The 21,736-nt window shown below is 43.4% G+C and overlaps 1 protein-coding gene across 2 annotated transcripts in view; it reads right to left on the reverse strand.

Annotated features, from left to right (window-relative positions):
• ttc7b (tetratricopeptide repeat domain 7B) overlaps nt 1-21,736 on the reverse strand; it is a 374,815-nt gene that overhangs the window by 156,305 nt on the left and 196,774 nt on the right. For both annotated transcript variants that reach the window (XM_052013468.1, XM_052013458.1), the window contains one exon: nt 1,710-1,807. In XM_052013468.1, the coding sequence (XP_051869428.1) occupies nt 1,710-1,807 (98 nt within the window). The remainder of the gene's footprint in view (nt 1-1,709; nt 1,808-21,736) is intronic.

Below are 21,736 nucleotides of genomic sequence, written 5' to 3' on the forward strand. Positions count from 1 at the left end.
AGATTGATAGGTGCCTGGAATGGGGGGAGTGGTGGAAGCAGGTACAGAAGTGGTGTTTAAGAGGCTTTTAGATAGACACATGAATATGCAGGGAATAGAGGGATATGGATCATGTGCGGGCAGAAGAGATTTAGTTTAATTTGGCACTGTGTTCGGCACACGTGGGCTGAAGGGCCTGCTCCTGAGTTGTTCTGTGTTCTGTAATGGTCAATTCTCTTAAGTGTTATCCAGTGAATGCTTCTCGAAAGTTTGCTGGAACTGAAGGAAGACTGGGGAGGAATGTGACATTATCACACCTCTCCCAGTGCAAACCCATCTACTGTCCCAAACGTCCCTCTGCTTCGGTACCAATGCGGAGACAGCCACTTGGTGATATAAGCAAGGATTGCCAGGGCACCAATGGGCATCCTGACACATCTGTGGTGTTGGCAGAGTGAGGGTAAAACGGACAGGGAGAAAATGGAAATATCAGCTATAACATCGCCTTAGAGAGTTATTTACCAGAATAGTTCCAACAACATGTTCTGACTCAACTGCCTGAAAATGGGGTGGAAGCAGATTCAGTGGTAACTTTCAAAGTGCAAATGATTATTTCCTTAAGAAAGAAACATCTGCAAAGTTGTAGGGAAAGAGAAGGAAGGTGGACAACTTCTCAGCAGTTCTGCTTATGCTAGCACAAGCACAATGGGCCAAACGGCATTCAAATGGTGTCGTAAAGAGCAGTAAACTTTGGCAAATTAACATAGAAGCCCCTTCCCAATTTGCTTCCCAGCACGTATTTGCTTATCAATAAAAAAACTCATACTTTGTACCTAAGGTACATATAAACTGTTCCTTTTACTGCTCTATTAATGGTACCAAACACAAAAGATCAAGCTTCACTTAAATAAAAGGACTTAACAGATGGGACCCAGGTTATGGCTGCATCTATGCAATCTAAATTAAAACAATATGAAATCGTGAGGGAGAGAGGAACAGAAGGATAAGATGGTGAGACGAGGCTTGTGTGAAGTGTAAACAGTTGGATCGAAAGGCCTGTGCTGTTCATTTCAGTATAATTCCATTTAGCAATTCTTGAATGACTTGCATCAAATTTCCTCCACCTCCAAAGGGCTTCAAAAACAAAATAAAGAATTTAAATGCACGAAAATCAGTGTGCAAGTTACCTTAAGTAGTGAGCCCATCTGTTTAACTTAAAAGTCACGCTATTTTATGGCTTACTATGGGAGGCTGTACCCTGTTTAATTGTCAGTGTGGACCTGTTTGCCTGCAGTTACCCCATAAGATATCTTTATTAGTCACATGTACATCGAAACACACAGTGAAATGCATCTTTTGCGTAGAATATTCTGGGGCCAGCCTGCAAGTGTTGCCACGATTCCGGCGCCAATATAGCATGCCCACAACTTCCTAACCTATACGTATTTGGAATGTGGGAGGAAACTGGAGCATTCGGAGAAAACCCATGCAGACACACGGGGAGAACATACAAACTCCTCACAGACAGCGGCCGGAATTGAACCCAGGTCGCTGGCGCTGTAATAGCGTTACGCTAACCGCTACACTACCGTGCTGCCTCTACACTACCGTGCCTGCCCCCAATACCACCAACTGTAGAGGAAACAGAAGAGGATGTTGGAGTGAACTCTTAAAGTAGTAACTTACTCATGCATGACTCATTCAGAAGGAAGACAGAAGGCCATTTTTACCTGTCTCGGGATCACTGAAATCGGGCAGAGTGATGGTGTTCAGGTTCCGCCGGTCTGCTATAACTCTGTCCAGAAGGCTGCTCCCTCTCCCGGAGTCACTGCAACACATTTCAAAATTTACCTTAATGAAAGATATTGATTTGGTGGAATTGGAATATTATTGTCACATATACCGAGATACAGTGAAAAACTTTCTTTGCGTGCCATCCAGGCAGGTCATGCCATACGTAAGGATATTGAGGTAGTAAAAAGAAAACAGAATGCAGAATGTAGTGTTGCAGTCACAGAGAAAGTGCAGTGCAGGCAGACAAATAAAGTGGAAGGGACACAACGAGGTAGATTAGGAGATCAAGAATTATAAGGACATTGAGTTACAAGGAGAGGTTATGTAGACTAGGACTTTATTCCCTGTAATGTAGGAGATGGAGGGGTCACCTGATAGAGGTCTATAAGATCATCAGGGGCATAGACAGGGTGAAAGCACACTGTCTTTTTCCCAGGAAGAGGGTGTTAAAGCAAGAGGGTTAGGTTTAATATCAGAGGCAAGAGATTTAAAAGGGACATAAGAGGCAGCTTCTTCACGCAAAAGGTGGTATGTATTTGGAATGAGCTGCCAGAAGTATTGGTTGAGGCGGGCAGATTAGCAACATTTAAAAGCCATCTAGATAAGTACATGGATAGGAGAGGTTTAGAGGGCTCTGGGCCAAACGCAGGCAGATAGGAATCGCTCGCTGGGCAACACAGTTGGCATTGACGAGTTGGGCTGAAGGGCCTGTTTCCAATGCTGTATGACTCTATGACTCATCATAGCGTATGAGAGATCCGTTCAAGATTCTGATAGCAGTGAGATTGAAGCTGTCCCTCAGCCTGGTGCTATGAGCTTTACGGAAAAGGTCCAAGGTAAAACAGGAGCAACATTTTTAAATTGGGATAAGGGTAACATTACTATTCTGAGTATGGATTTAGTAAAAATGGACTGGAAACAGCTGCTTTGGTAAGAAGCCATTCTTGGAGCAATGGGAGGGGAATCAAGGGGTTCGAGGTAAACACTCTCACAAAGGCAAGGGGTAGGACCACCAAACCTAAAGCCTGCTGGATGCCTAGAGAGTATAACAAGGCATCGAGAGCTTCAGCGTAAAGCGTGGAAGGGTATAGGAGTGAAATTAAAGGGGGAAGTTAGGAAAGTAAGGAAAATTAAAAGATATTTTGTAAGTGCATAAAGAGCAAGATAATATTTAAGGGAAGTAAAGGGTCTATTAAGGGCCATAAAGGAGTGTGGAGGTGGGGGCTGTGGGTGAGGTTTTTAATATACATTTTGTGGCTGTCTTTACAGAGAGGATGATGCCAGTGTTGTAGTTAGATGAACAAGTGTGAAATATGGCATGGGGTGAACATCATAAAAGAGGAAGTATTAAGGGGTTCAGCATTTTTAAAAATGGATAAATCACAGGCCCAGATTTAATCTATCCCAGTTGGAAAAAAAGGGAGGAGATTGTTGAGGCTTTAGAAACATGGAAACAACATAATTCAGGCCCTTCAGCCCACAAAGCTGTGCCGAACATGTCCCTACCTTAGAAATTACTAGGCTTACCCAGAGCCCTCTATTTTTCTCAGCTCCATGTACCGATCCAAAAGTCTCTTAAAAGACCCTATCGTATCCGCCTCCACCACCGTTGCCGGCAGCCCATTCCACACACTCACCACTCTCTGAGTAAAAAACTTACCCCTGACATCTCCTCTGTACCTACTCCCCAGCAGCTTAAACTTGTCCTCTTGTGGCCACCATTTCAGCCCTGGGAAAAAGCCTCTGACTATCCACACGATCAATGCCTCTCATCATCTTATACACCTCTATCAGGTCACCCCTCATCCTCCGTCGCTCCAAGGAGAAAAGGCCGAGTTCCCTCAACCTATTTTCATAAGGCATGCTCCCCAATCCAGGCAGCATCCTTGTAAATCTCCTCTGCACCCTTTCTATGGCTTCCACATCCTTTCTGTAGTGAGGTGACCAGAACTGAGCACAGTACTCCAAGTGGGGTCTGACCAGGGACCTATATAGCTGCAACAATACCTCATGGCTCCTAAATTCAATTCCCCAATTGATGAAGGACAATACACCATATGCCTTCTTAACCACAGAGTCAACCTGTGCAGCTGCATTTTTCAGTTTTTCAGTTGTGCCAGAAGATTAGAGCACGACCAACGTATTGTTGTTTAAAATAGGATAAACTGAATGATTATGGCTCAGTTAGTTTAACCAGTGCCAGGCAAATCACTGGAACACGTTCTAATGGACAGTGTAAACCTTCATTCAGAAAGGCACAGGTTAATCAGGGACAGTCAGCATGGATTAGTTAAGAGACAGTCTTGTCTTACTTGATGGATTTCTTTGAGGAGCGAACACAGAAGGTCAATGAGGGAAATGCATTGGATGCAGAACGCGTGGACTTCACAAGGTTTTTGACAAGGTCCCACATGGCAAACTGGTCAAAACCGTAAAAACCCACAGGATCAAATATGTAGGCGGAATATAGTATTAATGGTAGGACTCTTGGCAGTGTGGAGGATCAGAGGGATCTTGGGGTCCGAGTCCATAGGACGCTCAAAGCGGCTGCGCAGGTTGACTCTGTGGTTAAGAAGGCATATGGTGTACTGTCCTTCATCAATCGGGGAATTGAATTTAGGAGCCGTGAGGTATTGTTGCAGCTATATAGGTCCCTGGTCAGACCCCACTTGGAGTATTGTGCTCCGTTCTGGTCGCCTCACTACAGGAAAGGTGTGGAAGCCATAGAGAGGGTGCAGAGGAGATTTACAAGGATGCTCCCTGGAATGCAGAGCCTACATTATGAAAGCAGGTTGAGGGAACTCAGCCTTTTCTCCTTGGAGAGATGGAGGATGAGGGGGACCTGATTGAGGTGTATAAGATGATGAGAGGTATTGATAGGGTAGATAGTCAGAGGCTTCACCCCAGGGCTGAATTGGTGACCACAAGAGGACATAGGTTTAAGGTGCTGGGGAGTAGATATAGAGGAGATGTCAGGGGTAAGTTTTTTACTCAGAGAGTGGTGAGTGCGCGGAATGGGCTGCCAGAAATGGTGGTGGAGGCTGATATGATAGGGTCTTTCAAGAGACTGTTAGATAGGTACATGGAGCTGAATAAAATAGAGGGCTATGGGTAAGCCTAGTAATCTCTAGGGTAGGGACATGTTTGGCACAGCTTTGTGGGCCGAAGGGCCTGAATTGTGCTGTAATTGTTCTATGTTCTATGTTCTATGATCCAAGGGAGAGTGACAAAATGTATCCAAAATTAGCTTGGTGGGAGCAAATAAAATGTAATGCTCGATGGGTACTTTGTGACAGAACGATGCTCCCATTGGGAATCTCCTGCCTATTATATATATTTTAATGATTTAAATGTAGGGAGCATGATAAAGAAATTTGCAGATGGGACAAAAATTGGTGGGATGGTTAACAGTGAGGAGGAAAGCTTTAGACTGCAGGAAGATATAGACGGTTTCGTCAGCTGGATAGAAAAGTGGCAAATGGAATTTAATCCAGAGCAATGCGAGGTTGCTTTCTTTGCATTAGGGGAGATTTAATTAAGATGAATAAAATAAAGAGGACCTAGACAGAATAAATACAAGGGGCATACTTCCCCTCGCAGAGAGATCAAAATCCAGGGGTTTTTAGATACATTTAAATTAATTGGAGGATGAGAGGAGAGCTGGGGAAAACTGTTACAGCCAGAGGTGATCAGAGTCTGCAACACACAGCCAGTGTATGGATGTTTACTTAAGGTGCACTGCAGTTGCAAAGTACCTTACAGTCAATTAGTTTCTTTTTCCCAAGTATTGTCACTTTTGCAAATCAGAGAATTGGAACAGCCAATAAGTCACAGCAAGATGAGTCAAAGATAATGATCCCATAATCAATCACTTTTTTTAAAGTGACATTGACAATGGAATAAATACTGGAGACACAAGAAACTGCAGATGGAGATACAAGCTGTCTTGGTGTAGCAGCCAGCATAATCAAAGACCCCACCTACCTGGGTCATTCTCTCTTCGCTCCTCTTCCATTGGGTAGGAGATACAGGAGTCTGAGGGCACGTACCACCAGACTTAAGGACAGCTTCTACCCCACTGTGATAAGACTATTGAATGGTTCCCTTATGCAATGTGATGGACTTTGACCTCACGATCTACCTTGTTGTGACCTTGCACCTTATTGCACTGCACTTTCTCTGTAGCTGTGACACTTTGTACTGTTACTGTTTTTACCTGTACTACCTCAATGCACTCTGTGCTAACTCAATGTAACTGCCCTGTGTAATGAATTGACCTGTACGATCGGTATGCAAGACAAGTTTTTCACTGTACCTCGGTACAAGTGACAATAATAAACTAATACAAGAAAGTCTGCAGATGCTGGGATCTGGAGCAAAAACAAACTGTTGGAGGAACTCAGCGGGTCAGGCAGAATCCGTAGAGGGAAACGGACAGCTGACATTTTTGGGCTGAGACCCTTCATCTGGAATCAACCTCAGTTTCTCCAGAGGTTTGTTTTTTGCGATGGAATAAATACTGGTCAGAACACCAGGGAGAATGACTCTGTTCTTCTTCAAATAGGCTATCAAGGTGTACTTACATGTAGTTTATAGGCTGACTGAATCTTGGTTAACATTTTATCTGAATGGTGACATATCAGACTGTGCTGCATTTGACACAATGTTCAAATCTCAGGAGTGGAACGGTCTCTTGACTGTATTGACACTTGGATTCAATACATCCATGGTTGAACAATGAATAAAGCACAGAGTGATATCATGTATTAGAAGACTGATGAGACCACACTTGGAGTATGTGTGTACAGTTTTGGTGGTCCTGTTACAGGAAAGACATCATCTACTGGAAAGAGTGCAGAGAGATGCCGAGGATGCTGCCAGGACTCGAGGGCCTGAGGTTATAGCGAGAGGTTGGTAGCTAGGACTTTATTCCTCGGAGTGTAGGAGACTGAGAGGTGACATAGTGGTGTATAAATCGTAAGGGATACAGATAAGGCGAATGTACATAGTCATATTCCCAGGGAAGGGAACTAAAACTAGAGGGCATAGGTTTAAGGTGAGACAATGAAAGATTTAAAAGGGACTTGAGGGGCAACTTCTTCACGCAGAGGGGTGGTGTGTATATGGAACGAGCTGCCAGTGGAAGTGGTTGAGGCCGGTACAATAACAACATTTAAAAGACACTCGGACAGCTACATGGATAGGAAAGCTTTAGAGGGATATGGGCCAAACACAGGCAAATGAGACTAGCTTGGTGGGCAACATGGTTGGCATGGATGAATGGGCTGAAGGGCCTTTTCTATGCTGTATTACTCAATAACTATGAGTCAGTTGCATATTTTATTGGTCCTCCCGGTCAACGAGTCCAAAACCCTAAAGAAGCATCACAGTTACTGCACTTATTACGACAGTCTCTGTCCTCCAAATGCATTGCTGGTTTGGGTTCTGGGAAATGAGCCAGGCCAATACAGAAAGGATCAGTGGGAAACAGTGATCATAATTTTGCAAGGGGCCTCCAGGATGGTTGTGAACAAAAAATAGTATCAGGTTATTATCACTGACATATGTCGTGAAATTTGTTGTTTTGCCGTAGCAGTACAGTGCAAGACATAAAGACATAAAAATTACTACAAGTTACAAAAATAAATAAATAGTGCAAAAGAGGAATAACGAGCAGTGTTCATGGACCGTTCATAAATCTGATGGCGGAGGGGAAGAAGCAGTTCCTGATATGTTGAGTGTGGGTCTTCGGCTCCTGTACCCCTCCCCGATGGTAGTAACGTGAAGAGGGCATGTCCCGGTGGTGAGGGTCCTTAATGATGGATGCCCCCTTCTTGAGGCATCTTGAAGACCAACCCAATGTGAAAATAATCAACAGATAAAGGGTCAATTTCAATGATATGAGCACATATCTAGTCTGGGTAAATTGGAGTCAAAGTTTGGCAGGCTAAACTGTATTTGCACATTGGGAGGCTTTGGGGTGGAGGCATTTCAACTGTGGTCACTGTACTTCCTATGAGTGAGAAGAGTTTTGGGAAATTAAAGCCAGAGTTCCCTAGATGACCAAAACGATAGACAGTAAAACAGAGCAGAAAAGAGAAGCATGTGACAGACGGCCAGGTTCTTAAACAAAAGTGAGAAACAGGTTGATGACAGAAAGTTTGAGGGAGAAGTAAAAAAAGAAATGCGAGAGGTATAAAACGAGAGGATAAGAAAAGGCTGGCAGCAAACATATAAAGCAATCCAAAAATAAACAGGTGAAGAGCTGCGGGAAGAGAGGTGGGAAGTGATCGGAGACCACAAAGGAAATCTATTTGTGGAGGCAGAAAGAGTGCAAAGAAGATTTACGAGGATGCTGCCAGAACTCGAGGGCTGGAATTACAGGGAGAGGTTGGGCAGGCTAGGACTTTATTCACTGGAGCACAGGAGAGTGAGGGGTGATGTTATAGAGGTGCATAAAATTATGAAGGGTATGTGATAGGGTGAATGCAGTCTTTTTCCCAAAGGAAATCAAAAGCTAGAGGGCACAGAGTTAAGGTGAAAGAGGAAAGATTTAAAAGGATGCTAAGGGGGAACTTCTTCACGCAGAGCATGGTGTGTACATGGAACGAGTTGCCGGAGGAAGTGGTTGAGGCAGGTATACTAACAACAGTTAAAAAGCACTTGGGCAGTTACATGGATAGGAAAGGTTTAGATTTGGGCCAAATGCAGGCAAATGGGACTAGCATCGATGTCAGCTTGGTCGCCATGCGACAAGTTGGGCCGAAGGGCCTCTTTCCATGCTGTATGATTCTAAGACATTGCTGAGGTAATAAATGAGTATTTTACAACGGCTTTCGCCAAGGAAGAAGATGCTGCTGAGGAGGATTCTCAGCAAAGGAAAATGTAGTCAAGGTTCTGGATGAGCTAGGAACTGAGAAAGGTGGTAGAGAGGGGAGCTGCACTTAAAGTGAATAGGTCAACACAAAAAGCTCTGGAGGAACTCAGCGGGTCCCTGGTTGAGCTGGGAGCTACCTTAGGTCGTTGAGGCTCTGTCTGTAAACCTCCAAACATCTGCAGATTCAGGGCTGGTGCCTGAGGATGGCAAAATTGTTCAAAAAAGGGTGCAAGGATAAACCTACAACTACAGACCAGTCAGTGGTCGAGGGAAAGTTCTAAAAACGATAATCAGATACAGAATTTAGCAGTCACCTGGAGAATTGTAGATTGACTACAGTAAGCCAGCATCGAGTTCTTAAAGCTAAATCATTTCTAACTGATGGACAGTTTTTTTGATGAAGGGATGGAGGTGATGAGGAAAAATGCTGTTAACATGGTGTACGTGGACTTCCAAGATGTGTGTTATAAAATGCCAACCAAACTGGCTGAAGCCCAAGGAATAAATGGAGGCTGCAGAGGCATGGGTGGAAAATGGTGAGTAAGATGAAATGGTGAAAGGTTTTTCAGATTGGGGGAAATGTCAGTGGTTGATGCTCAGATCAAACTTCTCTTAATATGTATTAATGACTCAGACTTGGGTGCACACGGGGAAAATTTTCAGCTGGCACAAAACTATAGGCATAATGAGGAGGAAGAACAGTGAAACTTCGCTAATCCAGCATGTGCTCGGGGCTTTGAGGGTGTGGGACTGGCAGATTTTCTGAATTATTGGATGTCATTCCTATTGACACCAGGAGTCTGATATGTGAAAGGGAGCATTCTGTTAAAAGATGGTCAAAACTAGAACAGAGAACTCTACAGCACAGGAACAGGTCCTTCGACCCACCATGTCTGTGCCAACCATGATGCTAATTCAAACTAATATCTGCCTGCATATGGTCAATATCCTTCCATTCCCTGCCTGTTCATGTAACCGACTAAATGCCTCTTCAATGTTGCAATCACATCTCCTTCCTTTACTTTCCCTGGTAGCACGCTCCAGGAACCTACCACTCTCTGTGTATGAAATCTTGTCTGATAAGGCAATGACAAATCCTTTGAAACAATTAAGCTTCATTTACAAAAACACATTTCACTCAGATTATTAATGGTTCAAAAGTTACTAGTCCTTCTTCCACAGTTCTGTAACGATTCATTGGTGATCCAGATGCCGAATTATTGGGATTTCCAAATAGTTGGATAGCAGACTATCAAGAGTTTTGCTGTAATAGAATGTCAAGGAGATATAGGCAGGTTGATGAAAATGGCAGATATGGCAAATAAAATTGAATGCTGAAAAAGTACAAAAGTTTTACATCTTGGTTTGAAGGCTGAGAACAGGGAAGATAAACCAGAGGACATGGTTTTAAAAAGGGCACAAGAACAGAGAGATATCTGTGCATAGTTTGTTGAAAGTGGCAGAGTGGTTGAAAAAAGCAGATGGAATTCTCGGTTATACTTATAAGATAGAGTTCAAGAGAGCTCCGAAGTCATAATGAAGCTTTATAAAGCACTAGTTCAGCCACAACTGGAGCGCCGTGTCCAGTTCTGGGTGCCACTCTTCAGGAAAAGATATAAAGAGTTTAGAGAGAGTGCAGATGAGATTCATTAAGATATATCCAGGGATGCGTGCATTTAGGACATAGAATGCCAAATCTGAAATAGCAAGGATATAAAACTTGCAACAACTTTTGAATGAGGCTGGTGGGGGTTATTGATTTATTATTGTCACATGTACCGAGATACACTGAAAAGCTTCGTTTCCATGCCATCCAGAAAGATCATGCCATACATAAGTACATGGAGGTAGTAAAAAGGAAAACAAAATGCAGAATATAATGTAACAGTTACAGAGAAAAGGGCAGTGCAGGTAGACAAAGTGCAGGGGCCATGACGAGGTAGACTAGGGGATTAAGAGTTTATCTTTTAGTGCATGAGAGGTCCGTTTAAGAGTGTGGAGTGGGGTGGGAGGGGAAGAAATGGGATTGTGGAGAGCTGGTGCTGAGTTTAATAGCCTGCTCTTGTGCTGTCAAAAATCCTTTGTCTCAAACATTGTGGAACTGTAATATTTCCAGAGGAATGAGCCATGTACTTTATCTGCTTCAATTTAACTTGGAAAAAAAACAAAATAGCATTTACATGGCACATTTCACGGCCTCAGCACTTTCCAGTGAGTTCCTAATGCTCTTGATCTGCTGAAGTTTGGATTGCTTAGAAGGAAACGTACTGTAGCTAAGTGAAACCCATGTACCTGCACTGATCTGTACCAGTGTACAGCCTTCACTAGTTTCCTGGCTGCCCTAAAGCCATGATGACCAAGTGATTTTACTCGCTGCTTCAGCTCACTGACTACAACACAGGTTTATCCGAGAATTAACTATGATCAAATATCAGGAATGTTTTAGTACGGTTAACAACCACCAAAAATCAAGATTTTCACAACAAATTGTGAAAATTAACGATTTGGATGATGGAATAATGGTTTCGTGGCTAAGTTTGCGGATGACACCAAGATAGGGGGGAGGAGTAGGGAGTATTGAAGAGCTAGGAAGGTTGCAGAGGGACCTAGACAGTTTAGGAGAATGGGCAAGGAAATGGCAGATGAGATTCAATGTAGAGAAATGTGCAGTTGTACACTTTGGAAGCAGAAATAAGCGGGCAGATTATTATCTAGGAGGAGAGAAAATCCAAAGCACGGAAGTACAAAGGGACTTGGGGGTACTCGTGCAGGATACCTTAAAGGTTAACCACCAGGTCGGATTGGTGGTAAAGAAAGCGAATGCTATGTTGGCATTCATTTCGAGGGGTATAGTGTATAAAAGTAAGGAAGTGTTGATGAGGCTCTACGGGGCACTAATGAGGCCTCATTTGGAATATTGTGCGCAGTTTTGGGCCCCACATCTTAGGAAGGATGTGTTGACGTTGGAGAGGGTTCAGAGGAGATTATGAGGATGATTCCAGGAATGAAAGGGCTTACGTATGAGGAGCGTTTGTCAGCTCTTGGACTGTACTCACTGGAATACAGAAGAATGAGAGGGGACCTCATAGCGACATTTAAAATATTGATAGGAAAGGACAGAGTAAATGTGGCTAGGCTGTTTCCCTCGGTGGGTGAGTCCAGGACCAGAGGGCACAATCTTAGAATTAGAGGGTACAGTTTCAAAACAGAGATGAGGAAAAATTTCTTTAGCCAGAGGGTGGTGAATTTGTGGAACTCCTTGCCACGTACAGCAGTGGAGGCCAGATCAGTGGGGGCGTTCAAGGAGGAGATAGATAGATATCTAAATAGTCAGGATATCAAGGGATATGGGGACAAGGCCGGAAATTGGGATTAGAATAGATTTTTTTCTTCCCCCATTCCCCATTTCTCATTTCTATTTCCCTTTCCTTGGAGCAGACTTGATGGGCCGAATGGCCTGCTTCTGCTCCCTTGTCTTGTGATCTTGTGACCAAAGTATAAAAAAAAATTGTTTATAACCTGTTTCCCTTTAACTTTCCATTTTTTTCCTTCTGTGATCTATTTTTAAATTTTAAAAATTAACAGGCCCTTCCGGCCCAATGAGTCCGCGCTGCCCATTTTAAACCCAAATTAACCTACCTGTACGTCTTTGGAATGTGGGAGGAAACCGGAGCACCCGGAGGAAACCCACGCAGACATGGGAGAATGTACAAACTCCTTACAGACAGCGATGGGAATCGAACCCCGATCGCTGGCGCTGTAATAGCGTTACGCTAACTGCTTTATTTTAAAAGTACAATAGTGCTGCAAGGTGTTAAGAGTCATACAGAACAGAAACAGGCCCTTCAGCCCAACTCATCCATGCCGACCAAGATGTCTATCCAAGCTAGTCCCATTTGCCTGCATTTGGCCCATATCCCTCTAAACCTTTCCCATCCATGTACCTGTCCAAATGTCTTTTGAACGTTATAAAGGAAACCTCCACAGCTTCCTCTGGCAACTCGTTCCATATACCCACCACTCTCTGTGTGAAAAAGTTTCCCCTAGGTCCCTTTTAAATCTTTCCCCTCTCACCTTAAATCTATGCTCTCTAGCTATGTATCTATACTATGTGCCTGTGATGCTGTTGCAGCTAAGTTTTTCATTGCACTTTTTTCATACATGTACTTGTCCATATTGACAATAAACTTGACTTTGACTTTAATTTCAGAGTCCCCTACCCGAGGGAAAAGACTGTGACCATCCACCTTATCTATGTCTCTCATGATTTTGTCAACCTCCATAAGGTCACCCCTCAGCCTCCTATGCTCCGGGGAAAAAAGTCCCAACCGATCCTGCCTCTCCTTATAACTCAAGCCCTCCAGTCCTGGTAATGTCCTCATGAATCTTTTTTGCATGCTTTCCAGCTTATTGACATCCTTCCTATAGCCGAGCGACCAGAACTGCATACAATACTCCAAGTGTTGTTTAGTTTAACTTTCCCCTCTTTTCTCATAACACCTACTCCAATCCATTTTTGATGTTAATTGAACATCACTGACTTTCAACACATTGCCATTACTGGCCACATCTTCACCTGCTTAGACCTTCTTCCTCCCTTAACCTGTCTGCCTCTCTGCTCACTTCTGATGCTCCTTAAAACTTAGTTCTGTCATCTGTGCAAATAATGCATGTTTTTTTGTGACAAAATCAGTTTGAAAGTATTTTTGCGAAGCGCTTTCGTACAGTTTACTACCTAAAAGGTGCAACATCATAGTAAAATGCTTCTTTTAACTCTCCTCTCCTGGACCTGTCCATGAGGATTTATTTTGAAATCTAATACTAAAGGGAAATGTTTTAACCAACAAAATCACAAGAATTCAAAACTGGTTCTCTCAGAGACTAAATTTGCTGGGAGTCACAAAACATTTTCGCCAAGCAAACATCAAGCAGTGTTTAAAGAATTAAATTTCAAGAAATACTTCATTCATTTTAAAATGGTGGGTAGGTGAACATCAGCAAAGAGACCAATGTCTGAACGATTACAGTGGAACAGATTGACTGGTGTGCCTGAATATAACTTCTACATACATTGGAAAAGAGAGAGTGATAGATAGATAGATAGAGAGAGAGAGAGAGAGAGAGACAGACAGACAGACAGACAGAGAGTGTAATAGAGAGAGAGAGAGCGAGTGCAATAAAGAGGGAGGGAGGGGGAGGGAGAGGGGGAGGAAGGCAGAGGGAGGGAGGGAGGGAGAGGGAGGTGGGAGGGAGAGGGAGGGGGGAGAGAGAGGGAGGGAGAGGGAGCACATCTGTGTGGGTGGGAGAAGAGAATTACAGAAGTAGATGGAGATATGACAGATGGTTGGAAGGCAAATTACTGAAGCAAGTTTTGGGGTTTACACCATATCAAACACAATTAAATTCTGTCTCATGAATGCAAGGCTCTGTAACAGATCTCAACCAGTCGCTGTTCTGTGCATTTTATATAATAAAAGATGAGTTTCAAACAGGTGGTAATCTTTCTTCAGGGAAAATACTGAACTCCTGTATAGGATAAATGAGTATTATCTCCCCTAAAGCCCCATCTCTCAGAGCTGGTGTTACTGTAATTAGCACCTCACTCTGTGGATATAACATGCTGATGACATTCATCAGCTACAGAATTTCCACCTGAATTTTTTTACTTAAAAGGGCTCTAATTAAAACCCATAAAAGCTATAGACACTTGTTTCCTAGCTACCTGTTTACTGAAGGGAATTTTGCCAGTCTCTTAATGGTCCAATACCATGAATGTGAATTTTTACAGCACCATTATTGAAGTAAAATGTCCCAAGGTGTTTTAGAGGTGCAGTGTTGAACGTAAAGTGACAATGAGCCAAAGAAGTGCACATTAGGGGCAGATGTCCACAGCATTGGTTGAAGAACTAGGTTTTAAAAAAAGAACGGGCCATTGAGATTAGTGCACACTCCATCTGATCACCATATCCCCCGGGGTGAGAGCAGGAGTCTCCATGTTACAGGCCTGGGAATTTTTCTGACTGCTGACTCAATTAGCACCATTCACCTACTAAACCAAGCTGTTGTGACTCCCTGTAGAAGGATCCATGACAAGTACTCTAGGGTCCCTGCTCCTGCACACTGTGTGAAACTGTTTCATTATTCTTCTGCTAAAGTCTATCACAATCACAGTTTTCTATATAAAATTTCACCTGCCACATATTTGCCCATCCTGCCAGCTTATCTATAGACCTAACACAGTTATCCCAATTCAATCACTCCAGCTCGTCTGGTGCCCTCCCACGGAATTGTACTCAGCAAGGAGCTGACAACTGCAGGGGACAAGTTGGAAGTGACTGACATAAAAGGCTTAGAATGGCAGAATTAAATTGGTTAAATCAGTCAACTGGAGTAGGTGTCCACTTTCACCATGGCACTGAAATTCAAACTGGTTCTTTAACACCAGCAAGTAAATGTTTGCACTTATCATCTTGAATTTGGGGAAATTTATATTTATCCATCACAGTTTAAGCCAACTACCTGTCAATGAAAGTCAGGAAGGTCTTTAACCATGGCCTCCTCTTTCTCCTATGAAGTTTCCACAGAGGGCTTCTCCACACTGGCAGAAATGTTTCCAATGTGCATTTTTACTTTTAATGCAAGAATTTAAAAATCTATCTGCAGGCGACTGTTGTCATCTCTGGTCAGATCAAATCAGCAGGTGTACAGAGTAGAAGCTGGGGCTTATTTCACCCAGACTCTTCACTGTAAAATGCATTCATCAGCCTGCAGCAGGGGTGTCTGACCTTTCCTACGCTGTGGGCCTTTTGGTTTGCATCAAATTATGGGCTAAATCTTCGAATGACATCCTGCTCTCTTAAAGTTACTTACAGTTTACAGAGCTGATCTTTCTGCGAAAGGTACAGACACAGACTTAGAGAGGTCTGTTGACTACCATGGCGTGGTACTGACTGTGACACCATATTCCATCTGTACCATGTCTAATGTTGGAAAATGCCCTGTGGTGCTCATGATGCTGGTATCTCCATAGCTCTGTAACCTCCTCCAGCCTCCCAATGCTCTTCAGGTTACCACCCCTCCAACTTTGGCCTCGTCTGGCTGCAGTATTCCCAGTTGTACCTTCTGGCCCTGAGCTCTGGAAACCAGTCCCTAAATTCCTCTACTCTGCTCTCCTCTTTTCAGATGCTGCTTAGTATCCACAACTTTGACTTAGCTTTTGGTTATCTGGCTTAATAATTATTTATGTGGCTTGGGGTGAAGCTTAGCTTGATCGTCGCTGTTGTAATGCATCCTGGGATATCAAAAGCACGAGCTGTCACTGCCAATGTAGAATCCATCTATGTAGCTGGCAAGAAGTTTCAATGGACAACTCGGCTTCTCTGCCTCTAGTGTACAATGTACAGTAGATTTCATCAATGTAGTCACATGAGGCTGCAGGTGACTGTGCTACAGGAGTAAAGGTCAATATAATATTTGCTCAACACACAGAAGGCTGGAGGAAGTCAGCGGGTCAGGCAGGTCAGTGGGTCTACGAAGGGAAATGGACAGTCAACATTTCGGGTCGAGGCCCTTTATCTGGATTTTAGGATAGAGGGCAGGATGCTGCCTGATCCGCTAAGTTCTTCCAACCTTTTGTGTGTTGCTCCAGATTCCAGCACCTGCAGTCTCTTATGTTTCTATAATATTTGCTTAAATTTATATCCATAGTCGCATTAGTTTATGTCGATCACCAGTCAGAGATCTGGGAACTCTGTATTAGGGTTTCTCCAGCAAAGAGGCCATAACCTTTCCAGCCCTATCTAATTCAAACAGCATAGCCTTGCAAATAAGGGAAAAGTGAAAATGGAAATGAATTTTCCTGGCTTTGAGGTCTAATGTGTTACCATTTGGGAGTGTGGTTCAGAGGTAAATTAATAAAATTGCCATGTGATCACTCTGAAACTCTGCATTTTTACTTCACATCAAAGGCATCTTCTCAAACTCTTCCCTCACCTCCCTGACCCTTTTCCCAACTTCTGCTTTCTAACTGATTCCTTCTGTGATACGCTGCTATGCTCAAGTTAAGCATTTGGAATTCTCTTTCTCAAAAGATAACTGAAGCTAACTCAATTGTTCATTTTCAAGTCTGACTGATTTTTGTTATATGGAGTTAGATCAGAGATCAACAATGATCCCCTAGAATGGCAAACAAGTTTGAGGACATTTTTTTATTTATTCAGTCACAGAATGGAGACGCCATTGGCAGTGCCAGCATTTAATGCCATCCCTAATTGCTGAGGAGGTAATTAAGAGTCAACCACTTAGGCAGGTGTGGAGTCACAAGTAGGTGGGTCAAGGTGACGATGGCAGATTTCTTGAACAGAAGGGTTATTACCATAGTGGTTACCTTTACTGAGGCCAACTTTCTTCAATTCCAGCTTTCTTTAATTATTTAATTTTAATTCCCAGCTGCCACGGTGGGATCATTAATCCAGAACTCTGGCCGCTAGTCCAGTAACATAACCACGATGCCACCATATTCCTCTGGCCCCGAAGTGTTGTAAGCAGGTACAGAGTGTGCAGGACATTAAAATTCGCAATTGCTGCACGGGGCAGGCACGGTAGCATAGCGGTTAGCGTAACACTATTACAGCACCAGCAATCGGGGTTCAATTCTGGCCACTGTCTGTAAGGAGTTTGTACGTTCTCCCCGTGTCTGCGTGGGTTTCCTCCGGGTGCTCCAGTTTCCTCCCACATTCCAAAGATGTACAGGTAGGTTAACATAGGTTTAAACGTTCCGTAAGGGCCTGTTACCGTGCTGTATAAATAAAAGTTTAAAATAAAATATTTAAATTAACCTGTAAAGAATTAGCAAGAGAGGATTTGGCAACTCCACAACATAGCACTCTACTGGCAGAGAAAGTATTCTGCACAGCACTGATTTTATTAGTGGGATGAAATAAACACAAGCACGCGAACATAAATTTCAGCAAAACGGATGTCCAGCTGATGTGCACCAGCTTAAAAAGTGTAATATGGGTGGCCTGATGGGGTTGATGCAGGCAGGGAATTCATCTAATTTCACACACAGCAGGGTGTCTATCAGGTTGCTGGCAGCGGGGGAAACAACTACAAGCCAGGTGATATCTTTAAAGCATGTTCACTGGAGAAATAACAAAAGCACTTTCATACTGAGAATCATTATAAGAGACGTCACAGAAGTGCTATCAAACAGAAGTTGACACGGAACCATGTGAGGAGACATTAAGACATAGGAATAAAAGACTGGTCGAAGATGTAGGTTAAAGGGTGGTGGAAAAGGAGGGAAAGTGAGAGAGAGCAAGAGAGAAAGTGGGAGTGAGTGAGTGGGGGGAGGAGAGAGGAGGGGGAGAGAGGGAGGGGGCGAGGTGGGGATGTGGATGGGGGAGGGGGAGAGGAGGGGGGGAGTAGGGAGGGAGGACAGGGGCAAGGTGGGGGCGGGGGCAAGGGGGAAGGGGAGAAGGGGAGGGGGAGAGGGGAGAGATGGGGGAGTGGGGGAGGGGGGAAAGGGGGGAGAGAGGGGGCCAGAGAAGGGGCAAGACGCATCATGGTCAGCACAGATATCGTGGGCCAAAGGGCCTATTCCTGTGCTGTAGTGTTCTCTGCTGCTTGACTGGCTGAGTTCTTCAAGCATTTCAGAATTGGTTTCAGATTCCAGCATCTGCAGTTTTATTTGTCAATAATTCAAAAATATTTCAATGGCTAGAAAACACTTTGAAACATTCTGTAGTGGTACAGGAGGAGTACCAGTGTTTCTTTCACCTAGCCGAGGTGTTTAGAATGGGCAGACACAGAGAAATTATTTCCTCTGCTGAGTAAGTCCAGAACACGAACTCAGAATTACAGCCAAACCAAGCAAGAGAGTAATCAGGAAATCAATATTTTCAGACAGTAAGTAGGAGAAATCAGAAATTTTCCCCAAAGGAATGGCCGCCAGGCTCAATGCAACATTTAAGATCGAGTCCAAAACATTTTTGATATTCAAGACTATCCAGGATATGGAAGGAATAGAGAGTCATAGAGAAATTCAGCACAGAAACAGGCCATTCAGCCCACCAAGTCTGCACCAACCATCAGCATCCATTGTTACACTAATCCTACAATAATCCCAGTCATTGTCCCCACGTTCCCATTAACTCCCCTCAGACTCTACCACTTACCGTACACTAGGGGCAAGTTACAGTGGCCAGTTAGTCTACCAACCTACATATTTTGGGGAAATGGGGGGAATTCGGAGCACCCAGAGGAAACTCTTGTGGTCACAGGGATAATAAGCAAACTCCACACAGACAGCAGCCGAGGTCAGGATTGAACCTGGGCCACTAGCACTAAGGCAGCACCACTACTAGCTGTGCCACTGTGCTACCTAGGCAGTCTTTGTCCATACGGCGAAGAGCCAGCACTCACCTAACAACAACTTCCAGCTCACGGACATTGGCAGAATGGGTTAAAAATCACAATTTTCTTCGACACAAGAGTGAGATTTAAAGGAAGGATGGACATCGGGTAATCTGATAATCAACTATGATCTGATTAAATGGAGGAAGAAGTTCAAGAGACTGAAAGGCCTCATACAATTCCAATGTGTACCTCCTTCCATCATTTAAAGGCCATTTTACAAAGAACCCTACTTGTTTCTTTGGAATAATTAGAAAGAAAAATAAAAGGTTAGGATAAGAAATCAAAGAACAGTTATTCAACGTTTGGAGAGGGAATATTTGGGTCAATGTTTCAAACTGAGCTTTACTTCAAGTACTGACCTCACCACAAGTGCCGATCAATCAGCTACTTCCAACATCCTTTCTGCAATAGATTCTGTCTGGACACCCCACCCCCACCTGCTGTTCACCCCTTTGTTCAAATCAATTCTTACCAAAAAGATCCTTCAGTTGCATTGTTAATCCTACTGAAGTGTGCATTAACCCGGTGATCTTGCTAAAGATGTCAATCAAGCTGCTGAACAGCGTCACACTGTCTTTCAAATGAGACATTAAACTCGGGCCTCGTCCGCCCTCTCATGTAATCTCACAGCACTATGCATATCAAAGCATCCCTGAGTCTGCAGTAATATTTAACTCAATCCAATAACATGAAAAGAGGTGAAAATCCAAATGCAGCAAGGCTGACAAATGAGGAATCACGGACTTGGTGCCTACTACACATTTGCCTTTTTTCCTTTGGAAAGAAATATTGAGTGGGTGTACAATTCACAGCTGACCTGCCACGGTTCTCTGTGTCCCCATTGAATATTCCTCCATTGTCATATCATTTATCTCACTGCTGTTTGAAAGACTTTGAATGCCCAGTTGACTGCTCCACTTCCTCCCACCACAAGTACTTCATTGAAATGGTTGGGCTGCCCATCTCTGGGGAACAATTGTTTTCGAGTATCTTTTAGGCTGCATTGTGGAGCTGGAGAGGTGCAGGTTCGACTAGGCAGGGAAGGCACTTATGTTTTCAAGAGGAATATCAACGAACTACTTGGGTTTATGACAAACTTGCAGTTCTCTTTATAATTTAATTTTATTGCTAGCTTAGCCCTAATTTATTGGACCTGCTTTCACTATTTGCCATGGTTAGTCTCGACAAACGGAATCAGTATTCAATAATTACCCTGGTCTCACTCATTCGTAATCTCAAAAATTTCTATGAGGTCATCCTCCAATCTCCTCAGAACTAGTGAATTCTACCTTAACTTCTCAAATCGTTCTTAACTGTAACATTTCAAAACCCACAAACATTTTAATGCACTATTTAAATCTATTTTTCCTATTCTTCCTACAATGGTGTTCCCAGAGCTCGAGCCAATACTTCATACACAGCCCAACTGAGGGCTGACGTGTGCTCAGTGCCTTCTCACTGATATTGCAGACTGTCTCAACATAGAAAACCATTCCATTGGTCTTTATTTTACAGCCTTATCTATCTGCTCTGCCACTTCTAATGATTTTCCACTTGCACAGCAAAATACCTCTGCACCATCAGCAAGCTAGCACATAAAATATACTTCCTTCTTCTGCTTGTTTCCAAAATGAAAGGAGTTTGCATTTTCTATGTTCCACTGCAGCCATGACTACTTCCCTATCGATATCTCCGAACAGCCTTTCACATTCTTAGTTATACCCCCAAATATCAAATAAGAGCCAATCATTTTTTTTACACACACACACACACACACACACACACACACACACACACACACACACACAGAGTGGTGGGTGTCTGGAACACGCTGCCAGGGGTGGTGGTGGAGGCAGATACGATTGACGCTTTTAAGAAGCTCTTAGGTAGGCCCACAGATGTGCAGAGATTGGGGGGATATGGACATTGTGTAGGCAGAAGGGATTAGATTAGTTAGGCATTTAAGATTTCTTTATTAGTCACATGTATATCGAAACACACAGTGAAATGCATCTTTTGCGTAGAGTGTTCTGGGGGCAGCCCGCAAGTGTTGCCACGCTTCCGGCACCAACATAGCATGCCCACAACTTCCTAACCCATATGTCTTTGGAATGTGGGAGGAAACCGGAGCACCCGGAGGAAACCCACGCAGACACGGGGAGAACGTACAAACTCCTTACAGACATGGGCCAGAATTGAACCCGGGTCGCTGGCGTTTTAATAGCGTTACACTAGCTGCTACACTACCGTGCCTACTTTAATTAGTTCGGCACAACATGGTGGGCTGAAGGGCCTGTTCGTGTGCTGTACTGTTCTATGTTCTATCTATGCAGTTGATTGCCATAGCTCCTAGACAACAACAGCGACAATACTTCATTGGTTGTGCAGTGATTTGGAATGCCCTGAGCTTGCTGCATAAGCCAAAAATGTTAATCTCTTAATAGCAAATAAGGGCTACCCCAACAATAAGACAAAGCAAATATCAACACCTAAATCCTTTATTTAAACTCTCCAAACAACTTTAAGGCTCTGTTCATTCCTTAATTCTGTGTGCCATGCAAAACCCTTCCAGGGTATCTCTTCAAATATTTGTATATAAACATACAAATCATAGCTATTAAGTTTCCTTTGTTTGTTCTCCATTAATTCGCAAGGGCTTTATGTTCA

The sequence above is a fragment of the Pristis pectinata genome, chromosome 1 (assembly GCF_009764475.1).
Source record: "Pristis pectinata isolate sPriPec2 chromosome 1, sPriPec2.1.pri, whole genome shotgun sequence".
Classification (NCBI taxonomy): domain Eukaryota; kingdom Metazoa; phylum Chordata; class Chondrichthyes; order Rhinopristiformes; family Pristidae; genus Pristis; species Pristis pectinata.